At 44.7% G+C, this 12,247-nt stretch overlaps 1 protein-coding gene across 5 annotated transcripts in view; it reads left to right on the top strand.

The window, feature by feature from the left end:
- Nucleotides 1–8,583: 8,583 nt before the first annotated feature.
- LOC104146252 (SPNS lysolipid transporter 2, sphingosine-1-phosphate) overlaps nucleotides 8,584–12,247 on the top strand; it is a 143,471-nt gene continuing 139,807 nt past the window's right edge. For 3 of the 5 annotated variants that reach the window (XR_011134856.1, XR_011134854.1, XM_068910103.1), the window contains exon 1: nucleotides 8,585–8,986. Coding sequence is in view for 2 of the 5 variants with exons in the window: in XM_068910103.1 (XP_068766204.1) it covers nucleotides 8,692–8,986 (295 nt within the window). In the remaining 3 variants the exon portion in view is untranslated. Of the gene's footprint in view, nucleotides 8,987–12,247 lie in introns of all 5 variants that reach the window. The other 2 variants (XR_011134855.1, XM_068910102.1) reach the window with 2 other exon arrangements.

The following is a 12,247-nucleotide window of genomic DNA, read 5'->3' as shown; positions in this document are numbered from 1 at the left end:
GAGTGTTGTGCAAAAGTCCATTACAGTGACACTGCTGCCCTTCAGCAGGCAAGCAAACTTCTGATCTCATTAAAATAAAATAAAAATCAATTTAATTTCGCAAGTTCTACTTTTTAATAAACTTGTTGATTGGCACTAATTATATGATCCCCTGTTTCTTTATTAATCAAGTCCCATGTCGGCCTTTACGTTATTTTACTTAGGACAGATGCCACTCTGGCAAGTCCATATTTATGTTTATAAAATTTCGGTACAATAGGAAAGTGCTTCCAGGCTTCTAGAAGTTCTCTCTGTTACTGCTTTTGAGTGCACCTTGTGTCAGAAGACCAGAGACCCCCTGAGCCAGCCCTTTTAACAATCTTAGAAATTTTGGCTTAAAAGTGTCTCAGTGTTGGTAGCTTCAGACTAGAGCACAGTCTGTTACTGACAGCTGTACTTCTTCATCTAATGCTACTTTATTTTAAAATATTCTTGAAAACAAGAAAAAATGTTTACAGAATATTCTTTGTGTCCTTTTGCTTCATTACCAATCTGTTTATATTTCTAGATTTCGATTTATCAAAGTTTGTTCTTTTTAATGTTAAAAGTATGCATTTTAGAACCTCTTCCAGTTTCCCAGTAAACCATCCTATATTGGTTTCCTGTTATCGTTTGTATATCTTCTCTAACTTTTCTCCTGACTGATTTGATTCATGATTATTTTAGCTTTGTGAGAGAGGCCCTGTTAAAACACCAAGCAGTATTTACAGATCTATTCATTGCTGTGCTTGCACACAGGAAGGATAACGCAGGCAGGAGCACTGCTACAGGAACCACAATTAATGTTTAGTTGTATCATCGACTCCCTATGTCTTTGAAGATGAGGCTCAATTTAAAACTCCCTGATTAGGATACAAGATTGCTTGAACTAATAAATATTTGAGGGTCACAGTAATTTTTGTAACTGGCAGCTTCAGCATGCATCTAACTCAGTGAAGTATTCTGTCTTGCTCTTCCTCCCATAGCAGATAAGCCTAAGTTCAACTCTATCCACCTCCTATTCCATGATACGTTACCTAGCCAGTAGATTCAGAATGTCTTTTCTTTCAAGACATGAATGATCTCAGAATGATTTGGACTTTTTTCTTCAAAAATCCTCTTAAATTCCCTACGTTCATCTATAGTCAAACTATGATTTCATCAAACAATCTCACTAACACCTGTAAGCACCGCTACATTGGATAGAAACCTAGTTCAGCACCTCCAGAAGAAACCTTTCCAATTTTGGAGTGATGTTTTGGCAGCTTTGAAGAATGTCTTTGCTGCTGCAGCTGCTGTTGTTGTTGTTGTTTTTCTCCTGCTCATGGTGTAAGGTGCCCTGTAGCTGGTTAAAGAGCTCTTTGCATGTGTTCTTGATCTTCTTAAAAGTTGGGTAGGGCAGCTGGCTAGTGAAGCAACCTCTGCACGTTCTGTTTTGTTTGATCAATTGGACCAGACGCCAGTGTGGACTTCAGAGTTTGAAACTGCTGGGCTATTAAGAATAATAGCTGCTTCCTTCCATCCTATATACCTAGCTGTCTAACCCTGTCCCCTGTAATTGTAGGCAATCACTCAGTCCAAGGATGGAAGTGCTCTTCAGTCCAGAACAGTGCATGCCCCATATCCAATTATAAACCAAATGCCTTCTATGTAAAAGTTGAAAAGGCATTAAAATTACTAAGTGTGTTATATCTGATGCAAACCAAAACTGAGGCTATAGCTGCTTTTTAACTGCAAATGGCAAATGCTTTGCCCCATAGTATTGTAAATTCAAGCGACTCTGATGTACCAACCTAAATTGGAAGAGGTTACGTACGGGACTGGGATTGTAATTTGGGGGACAATTACTGGGACGGTGGATGCTTAGCCCTGATTTGCTGCTGGTAATAAGCTGGAACTTTCAAAGTTGCTTGAGGAAATCTGCTCTTGAAATGAGTTAAGTCAACTTGACTGTGAAAACCATATAGTTAGAGCCATAACATTTCAGCCTATTTCACTTTCTGTGACCTCATTTCTTATCTGTATTCATGTGGGCAAAGGCAAGCAGTGGAAATGTTACTGTTAATGTTGTTTTCTGTTAAGGATCCCCTTCTGGTGGCTTGAGACCTTTTGTAAGATGCCAGGAAGCTGTTTATAAATTGCTCTGTCTGTTGGGTCTGTCCCTATTGTTTTGGGATTCCTCTGCTCCCACATGGACCTGGCAGTCCCATTCTAAAATGCTGGGGTGGTGCAAGAATGCTATTTCTGTAACTCTCCATTCCACACTGGATTCTTAAATGCTAGTTAATCAGACCTCAAGTATTTAGCTGTTCTAAGAAGCAGGACGCTAACTGCAAATATGCATGTTATCATTTGCAGAATCTGACTCCTCTAGTGGGAGCAGGCAGTAGTTCAGGCTCAGCGTCCTTCATTCAAACATGAGACAAAACTTGCCAAAAATGCGGCATACTAGCAATTGCAGTCCCCGCTGGGACCTGAGGTGAGACCACAGACCCCTTTTATTTGGAGCACTGACACTCCTCTGACTGTAACGAAAGTCAGTACTTCTGGAGATGGATTACTACATTCAACAAACTGTCCTGAACATCAAAGACCGTTCACTTAGAAACTGCAATGGACAGCTGTGTTGTTTGCCTACTGTAACAACTGCTTTTGGATACTGTGATTCTGAACAGTCTGCTATGCCTGTAGATTTTTGGTTTGGGGTTTTGGTGTTTTGTTGGTTTTTTTTTGTTTGTTTTGGGTTTTTTTTTCAGTTTTGGTTGGCATTGACTATAATACGCCAAGCGGACTGGGACTCTATAAAAATGTTGTAACTGAAAAATGCACAAATGAATATTCAGGATTGTAGGGGAGGGAGAAAGCGGCTGCTCATACTGTTGCAAAAGCTAAATATTTTCAGGGCAACACAGTTTCTTCTGCATCCATTTTACCATTTCAGGCAGTACAACATGAGGGTTAGAAAGGCACTGGTCCTTGTGATGCCAACTCCTGTTCACGGATTTTCCTTTGAATCACACTGTTTCTGCCTCCTTCATATTTCTGTGGGATCCAGCGAGCCAATTAAAGCACCAGTCCATTTCTGACATTGAGATGAAGCCTAATTGCCTTCTGATAGATCTTAAAACCTCTGTGTAGCTTGGGGCACTGTTCATAAATTCTCTGCTAAATGAAATGCTTCTGAAGGGGACAAGGTCTGGCTGCACTGTACTGTGCACACAGCACCCTGTGCAAAAGGGTTCCAGCATACTGGAGCCCGAAGCTCTCCTCAGGGAGACATATTGTAGATGAGTTTGGAGGAAGAAGGATGATAACCAGGGGATATCACGTTACTGAGCATTGAACACATCTTAGATTGCTAAATTAGGAAGCTGGACTCCCTGGATAGTCAAAGGAGAGAGCCTGTTTGGGGGAGTGGCTGTTGGAAAGCATAGAGATGTATGTTAATGTGTATCCCCTTCCACTGGGGTGGAAAACTTACTTCACTCTTAGCAAGCTCTCCCCTGGCAGAGTACAGCATCTGGCCCAAGAAGCCTTTGAGCTGGATGAGCTTGTAGATGCTGCTGTAACATCAGTTATTAGTAACAGGTTAATTCAGCTAAGAGTTACTGAAGAAGAACAAACCTGGAGATACAGTGGACATAATGGAATGTAGATGGGTAAATGTTGGGTTACTGTACTTATTCTTGCAGAGCTGCAAGATGTCCAAAGCCCCAAAATGGATAGGGCTGGAGAGAATTCTGTCATTGTCCTGTGTTGTGTTCTTCCAACCTTGACGCCCACCTGATGATGCCTCCTTTCATATGATTTGGTCAGGCTAATACTTTACATCTGGGTGACCTAAAATCTGAGGCTGGAAGTCCTAGAGGTTAGTGTTCTTTAGCTTTATTTTTCTTCAAGTAAGAGATTCTGTGTGTGTGTGTGTCTGTTTTTTTGAGTCCAGATTTTGAACTAGATTGTTTAAGCAAAACATGTAAAAATGACAAAAGTAGTTTTGAGTTCTAATTATTTTCTTTACATTCTAAAATGTTAGACTATTTTCGGCAATAGATGGTAGTGGTTAGGTATGTATATGCTTCAGCAAAGAGTTACTTCAGGGAGACTACAACACTCTGCCAGTTTATTAAAGAGAGATTGCTGTGGTTTTTCAAGTATAAAAAAAAAAGTCTCTTCTAAGACTTTTTAATTAATTGAGAAGGGAATCTAGATTTTAAGTTATCTAGGCTAGCGATGGAAAGTCATTTTCTTTTAATTACCTCTCATTATTTCCAAAACAGTTATGTGATGTTGGGCAATGAGGAGGGAGATGAGGGATAAAACACCTGTTGATGCCTAGTGCCAGAGGACCATCCATTGCCCCTTGGGAGAAAAGGTGACGGGCTGGGCATAAAGTTCCTGTAGGCCGATCCAGCTATTGGTCTGCGTCAACCCACATAATGTTGGTGCATAGACAAACATGGTTTTGTTTCCAAAAAGATAGATTATAGCTGTTGTCAAGTAGAAGCACTTTCGTTCATATGGGCCACCTCTAAAACTCCGGAGATTGGGAAAAATCTGCAAGTGCAGGCTAGGATAAAAACAAAATATTTTAAAGCTATTAAGATACTAACAAAATAATAGAGCTTATTCCTCCAGGAATTTTCTTTATCAACTATATTAGGAGATGTCAGGGCTATTAAGAAGTGAATTGGTTCTTTTCGTCATTGAACACTCAGCAAGATGTCTTGTAGATACCTTCCCCTCCACCATGGTTAAGGACTTGTGCATGATTTCAGTTCGTCTCATCCAGAGAGCCTCTCTGTGTTTGAGGCCACTGGGAAAAGACAGCGATGGGGTATAGGCTGAAGTGCTTCTGGAGACGTGCTCAAGGCTACTCCCTGGAAACTTCTCCCTGGAAAGGCTGCTGACTATGTTATCCCAGAGCATAACCGATATCCTGTCTGGGTAGTTGAAAACTGCAGTAGCTAGCCAGAGCTCATTCTGGAGCAGACAAAAATGACAGGCATAGTTGAGAAGAAGCACAAAGATGAGCCGCCTAAGAATAAACTTGTCTCTTACTTGTTATATCTATATACCTTTTGGTAGCGTCCCTAGTGGGAGGGAGCTCCCCAACTTCTAGATAGGATACAGTATCCTCAGTTTCTTGGAAGATGTCTTTCATCTTTGTGACCAGGAGTATGCAAACACTTCCTTTTTGCAATGACCATTTCAAGATTAGGTAGGCATAATGTGCTTTCCTAGGGGCTATGCTCAGATCAGCCTTAGGCCTGAGGTGGGTGCAGAATGCTGTGTGCTTAGTAATTGGGGAATATGAATTCATATTCATATCTTTAGGGCTGGGAGGGATTCTAATCCATCTAGCTGGACCTGTATCACTCAATTACAGCCAGGTATGTCTGTGCAGAGTGCAAAAGCTCATGTTTGAGTTTAAAAATATGCTTTCTAGGAAGACAATCAACCTGGAACCAAGGACATTAAGGGATGGAGAAAATGCCCTCTCTTTAGCATTTTGTTCTAGGGATGAGCAGTCTGTAACAAATGTGAACCAGATGATTCATTTGAATTTTTCTGACTTCCGTTCTCAGCCATTGTTCTGGTTCTTGCTATGCCTTTCTTCACTTGATTAGGGCTCTTAGTTTTTCTCCCCGTGACAGAAGTTACACACTGCAATCAAATTGTCTCAATAACCTGTAACAGTAAAAAAAAAACAAAAAAACAAAAAAACCCAGCAATGTCTTTCAGCTAGAATCCACCCCACGCCTCTATCTTTTATTTATTTTTAAGGCAGTAACTAGTGATTTTAACAGTTCAGTCATGAATCATCCTGCCAGTAATGCCAATTCCTTCACGTTTTTTTCCAGTTCCTTCTGTTTATAAATCCCATGACATGGATGCAATGGCATCTGCTTTGTTTGTGAGTTTCTGACTGAGGTTGAAGGTGTTGGGGTTGACTGTGAGACCCCGCATAACCCATGGAACAATTTGTCTAACTGATGCCTCTTTCTTTGTGTGATAGTTGGAATCGGATGTTTTTGAGCTGAAACTCCTCTCCATCAAAAGGAAAAGGATGCTCTGGCAAACCTCTTCAGTTTGGTCCTGCCTTGCTCTGACTAAGGCTGGCAGTCAGAAGCCAGCCTGTCCCTTGGAGCATCTGTGTTGACCTTTAACAGTAAGCTGGTATTTGGGTTGGTCCTCTTTTCTTGGGGATTAGCTGGATCAAGGGGATTTGAAGAAGCCACTCCCAGTCTTTTTAGGCAGCTGTTTTAATGTGCATCAAGCCACCTTGGTGCCAGGGTCAGCTGTGTTTGTGGGGGGTGTGGTTTTGGATACAAATGAAAAGAAAGAAATGAAAAGAAAGAAGAAATGTTTATCAAGAAACCTGTGCTTTCCTAACTACTTCCAGGGGAAGCATTTAATCTGTGAGGTTAGGGATTTAAATTCTGTCTTACCTGTTATGCTTGTACATCTTCTGAACACTGTTTTCTGTATTCAGAAAGGGACTAAACTGTGGACTATGTACGCAAAGCCTGTGGGTAGCCCTATCAGTGAAGAAAGAGAGGAGAGGAATAGACTTTGGAGTATACCATACACATTTGAGGGATGGTAGATACTTTGGCTAGCCTCTTCCAATCTCCTCGAACCTGTAACTCATCTGCTTTTAGTGCAAGATATGTGCAGATTAAAGAACCTGCAAGTTTTAACTCCACTGCTGACCAAGCTGTGTGGTCTTGGTGAAGCTATTTCACTCCTCTGATTTTTCTGTTCTACCCTGATTTTCACTTTTTGGACTATAGGATCTTCAGGGTGAGCAATGTCACTTGACCACATGAATGTACAGCATTTCAACACTGAAATTAGTGGGAATGTGAAGAAGCAGTTCTGTTAGTATAACCTTTACCATATAGACAGTCACATCTGAACTGCAGATGCTAAAGTGGGGTAAAAGATGAATGTCTAGATTTGGACAAATTAACTGGAACGTCATCCTATGTTAATCCAGTTGCAGTGTTTCTGTTACCAAAACTACCTCTGGAACATCTGCACAGATCTTTCAACATGAAAACATCACTTACCCCTATTACGAGTACTGCACGTCACGAGAAACAGTGCTCGTTCCCTTTCTTAATGGCATGCTGCTCAAAAAGAACTGAACACTAGCTCACTGAAAAGTGCCCTTTTCACCTGCAGCGTGCCGGGGTTTCCTTTGGCAGTATCGCATCGGATTGCTGACGTAGCCTGGCCCTGGTGTCATCAGTGCCTTGCTGCTGCCGAGACTGGTTCCAGCTCTGTGAAAAGGGTGTGACAAGGCCAGGTATGTTGAACATGCACACGCTGCATTGTGCTGCTTCTCTGAGTAACTCTCTCTGGTTTGTTTGGAGTAGGCGACGGAGTTTTTGTGTAAATATATGTATCCTGGAAATATGAAGACTTCAGTCCTGATACAGTTTCATAGACAAGATCAACAAACTGAGAAATGTGAAATCTTCACCCACTGCTCCTTGACAGATGCACGTGAGCTCTTCAGCTGTCGTTTTATTCCTTCGTTTGTAGTTAGCTTTTGGAGTTTTGCTACAGGTACGACAGGCTGGAGCCGCTCTGATTGTGAGCACTTGAACACTTTTATCTCTTTGAAGGCTTCTCCTTTTGAAATGAAACTTCTCTTGGCTGCTCTTAGCTCAGAGGTGGAAATGTGCAGGGAGTGGGGGCGAAACTGTTTTCAGCGCAGGGAATCTTGGAGCAATTTTTCTTCCTTTGAAGATGCACGTTGTTCCTGAAGCAATTTCTGTGGGATAGGAAAATCGTCTGGGGCCAAGCAGGAAGCTGCGAGGTTGGTAGCACCTTCCCCTGTGTCCTGATGTTCCCTCGCAGTGTTGTCCCTTCCCTGACAGCAGTCCCCTGTGTGACTGTAGACAGTTTTGGGAGTCGAAACTATGCAAGCAGCCTTCTTGGTGCATGGATTTGTTCTTAAATACAGTTCTGATGGCAGGTGTATGTGGCCCATGTGGCGTTTACTGCTGCGTACAAACCAGTGCTGCTATTGCCTCAAGCCCTGTGATTTTTGCCAGCCAATCCCTATTTTGTTAAGCATCTATGTAGAGCTGTAAAAATAAAGCAAGGTAAAGGGAGCTGATCAATTAGGGCCGTCACATCGACATGCTGATGCGGGGAGCACCCCTGAGCCGCTAAGGGGACCCCAGGCTGTAGATCCCAAACGTCTGCTCCCTGCCCACGGAGGGAGCCTGAGGCAGCGTGGGGTGACGCTCTGCCTCCTGGAGCGGGCAGGAAGGGAGGGGCGCGCGGCCCTCGGGGGCGGGGGGGCGGCCGTTGGCGCGACCGTTGGCGCGGGGCGCGCGGCCCTCGGGGGCGGGGGGGCGGCCGTTGGCGCGACCGTTGGCGCGACCGTTGGCGCGGGGCGCGCGGCCCTCTGGTGGGGGCCGTTGGCGCGGGGCGCGCGGCTGCGCGCGGCCGTTGGGGCGGGGCGGGAGAGGACGGGGCGGAGCCTGGCCCCCGGCCCGGCCCGCCCGGGCAGCTGTCAGAGGCGGCGGCGGCGGCCGGTCCCGCAGGCAGCCGAGAGGGCGGGCGGCTGAGGCGGCGCGGGGATGCGGCGCTGAGCGCGCTCCGCCGGCCACTCCGCGCGGGCTCTTGCGCGCCGCGGGTTGCCTCCCGCCGCCCATGATGTGCCTGGAAAGCGACGGCTCCTCCGGCAGCAGCCCGGGCTGCGGCGGGCGGCTCCGAGCCGGCGACGAGGAGGAGGAGGAAGACGGCGAGCGGGGCTGCTGCGGCCGCGGCGCCGAGGGCGAGGTGCAGACCCTGTCGGGCAGGATGGACCCGCCGGCGGCCGCCAAGAACCCCGAGCGCCCGGCCGCCCGCCACAAGGCGCCGAGCCTCGGCCGGGCCCGGGTGGCGGCCGCGGGCATCCTCAGCGTGGGCAACGTGCTCAACTACCTGGACCGGTACACGGTGGCAGGTGAGGACGGCCCGGCCCGGCCCGGCTCGGCTCGCCCCCCTCAGCCGGCCGTGAGGGGCGCCGGGGTGCCCAGCCCCGCCGCGGGCCCGCTGCGGCGCGAGGCGTCTCCTCCCGCGGGGGCGCAGCCGGTCAGGTAGGGCGGGGAGCGGAGCCGGGCCGGCGGCCGGGGCTCCGGGTCGCTGTGCCCGAGCGGCAGTGAGCGGGCTGCGGTTAGTGCCCATTGTGCAGACCCTCGGGTATTGTTCTCTAGTTTGTCTTAATTTTTTTTTGAAAATAAAAAGTGGCGTCCTCTGTTTTTCTAGGCTTGATGGTGGAGTAAATTTTTTTTTTAATTTTTTAAAATTATTTCTTGGAAAGGACTGATGCTGGGTAGGGCTGACAAACGTGGAGGGTACTTTGTGCGATTTCGTGGACTGATGGGAGAAGCGTTATTGATCTTGGGAGCAGTATAAGCGCTGCGGGTGACAGGTGCAGCTGCTGTCAAACAAATACGATGCGCTGGGAAATGAGGAAAATGGGATTGCATTCACTTTTGTGTCTTTGGAGGACAATTGCGCTGAAACAAATCACCTCTGCTTTGTTTTTGCTGAGTCTCTCTGATCTCAAAAACCAGGCTGTCCTTTAGCAAGCAGGGTCCCTTCTCTGCAGAACTCACAAGTAGGTGCCAACAGAGCTGCCTGATAGTTTTCACTGGTTAGAAGTGGAGCGATATGCAGAAGCAGCAGCAAGGCAGCCGCAGTGCACTTCGCAAAGTGTCTATTTTCTGGAGATAAACGTTTTAAAATCCTTTACTCCCGGATAGATACACTTCACCAGCTGTATTGCATGGAAGGCACTATGTGCCTCAGTGATTAGCGTTACTGTGGAGCTTGATTTTGAAACAAATGTGTGTTAGGCTGCTTACTGTACAGTCCCTAGAGGGGACTCCTCATTTATTCTTGTCAGGCAATAACAGCAGGGAGGAAAATGATTATTGAACTTTTACTAATTAGGAATGAAGTAGGCTTGTTGATATTCAACTGTCTTATGTAATTAAATAATGCATATTCTGTGTTTACTAATACTGATAGTTCTATTTTTAGAGTGTGTAAATGGACTTGGGGTATATAAAAATTTTGCACTATGCATACTTGTGTCTTCATCTCTAGGACTAAATGGGGTATTAAATCAGTGTATATATTTATACTATATTGAAATAACGTACGTTGGTAGGGCAATAATAGTGTGCAAGAGATATAAATCTAGTCACTACTGTCAGAATCAGTTGGCCAGGTTGGTTTGGTTTTGTTTGGGATAGGGATGTGGTGGGGATTAGAAAGAAAATCACCACAGTTGCTGTGGCTTTATTATTACTAGACAGGGCTTGCTCCTTAAGGAAACGTAAAGGCCAAGTCTGGGGAGGTACTGAGTATTCATTTGACGCTAAGGGTGCTACAGGAGGAAGCTTGAAGATACCAGGTGGCTCTGTTAGCACTGAACGATAGTGTAGTTTGCTCCTGCACCCTCAGAGAGGAATCTCTTCGGAAGAGAGATTGACCACAAAGAACTGTATTCCTCTAATACGTGGAAGGCAACTCTTTCAGGAAACTGTTCCCTCCCCCCACCTGCATGTACACTCAGTGTTTTTATATATAAAAAATAAAAAACGTCGTCTTGTTTACCCCTTTGCCATAGTAGTTTCAGCAAGGAGCCACGTCATCTAATTTTTCTGCCCACAAGAGCAGAAGGCGTAGGATGCTCTGACAAGGGAGGGAAGAATTGTCTTCCTTTGTGGGAAGACTGGAAAGCACCTGACCAAACAGGGGATACAGACACCTGCCTACCGTAGTGCAGTATCATCAGTCGCAACGTTGTGACCGCTGGTGTTTCTAGGAGATGCTCTGGTTTTGGTGTGGCCAATAATTGCCCTGTGAAACATATCTGTCAGCTTTCTGTTTGATATCAAATGTTTAAGATGAGACAAGAGACTTTCCTCTGTGGCAGGTGGAGAGGAGGGAAGCACGATATTTTTGGGTTCTGTTAGTTGGTATTTACTTTTCAAACTGATGTCTTATAAAGTGCAAATCCAAAATACGGAATAATTTAAATCCAATCTGATAAAAGTGCTGTGGTAATAAGAATGATACGGCTGTTGGGTTCAAAACTGACTCTTATAAAGTGTTCCTTAAAAGCAATCTTTGCTTTTATATTTTTGACTCTCAGTGCATGCTTATGTGATGTGCACTTACATATGAATCAGGCTAGCATTTTGACTATTCAGTTCATGTCTCAAGACTGGTAATGATTAGAGAATACAGCTCTACAGACCTTCAAAGTGCTTTGCAAATATGAATTGTTGCAGCAACATAATAAGGGAGTTTACTTCCCCTGCCATAACGTAGCTAATGTTAGACTCTGAGGTTATGATTTACCTAAGGCCAATGAACTGTTGTGAGAACTAGAATTAATTTCTGGCTTCAGCTGTTCTCCTGCTATTCAAAACAAGTGTTCGAAGAGCAGTGAGAACCAATGGAAATAAGTTCCTAAGGATTTGTGTCTCTAGAGTGATCCATCATGTGGGTCCTCTGATGTCAAATAAAAGTTATCATTAACCTTTCCCTTGTCTTACAAGAGTCTCTCCTCTCCCCGACTCTTTATTTTTTTGCTTTTAATGAAAGAGTTGGGAACTTTGGGAGTTTTTCCTGCTGTCAGATTTAGTCAAAGCAGGTCAGTAGCCTCAGAAGTTGTTAGTAGGCAGCTGACAGACAGACATAAGCAAACAGACAGCATAGTTGTATGGGCACTATTTTAAATGTACGCTCTCTATCAGGTCTCATTTTAAAACTTACTGCAACCATTTTGGCCTTCCTGGTCACCTGTGTGTGTTTTTAAGGCAAAGTTGTGTTTAATCAACAGAAAAGAAGAAGATATATTGTTGCAAATGTAATCCCCTGAGCATTTTCCATTGTTTTCTAACATAAGTACACAGAAGTTAGATAATACACATCCAGTCAATGCAAGGAGATCTTATGTAATAGAAGGAAAACTCCAGGCTGACTTCTCCTCGTTGCTGAAAGATATTCTAAACAGCAAATGCAGTATTTCTTGATGTTTACACTCCTACTTCTGGATACAAGGAGACTGCGTGGAATGCGTCATTCTTGGGTAATCTTTTTCAGGTGCAACAAATGAGGAAGTAGCTGTTTCTCTAGTTTTGGTTTCAATGATTCCCCAGTATGGATGAAATGCGTTAAGGATGAGATGTGTCTCTAAGTATTTGGG

Source organism: Struthio camelus, chromosome 16 (assembly GCF_040807025.1).
Source record: "Struthio camelus isolate bStrCam1 chromosome 16, bStrCam1.hap1, whole genome shotgun sequence".
NCBI lineage: Eukaryota > Metazoa > Chordata > Aves > Struthioniformes > Struthionidae > Struthio > Struthio camelus.
Note: the sequence above shows the minus strand (reverse complement) of the source record. Positions and strands in the feature narration are given on the sequence as shown.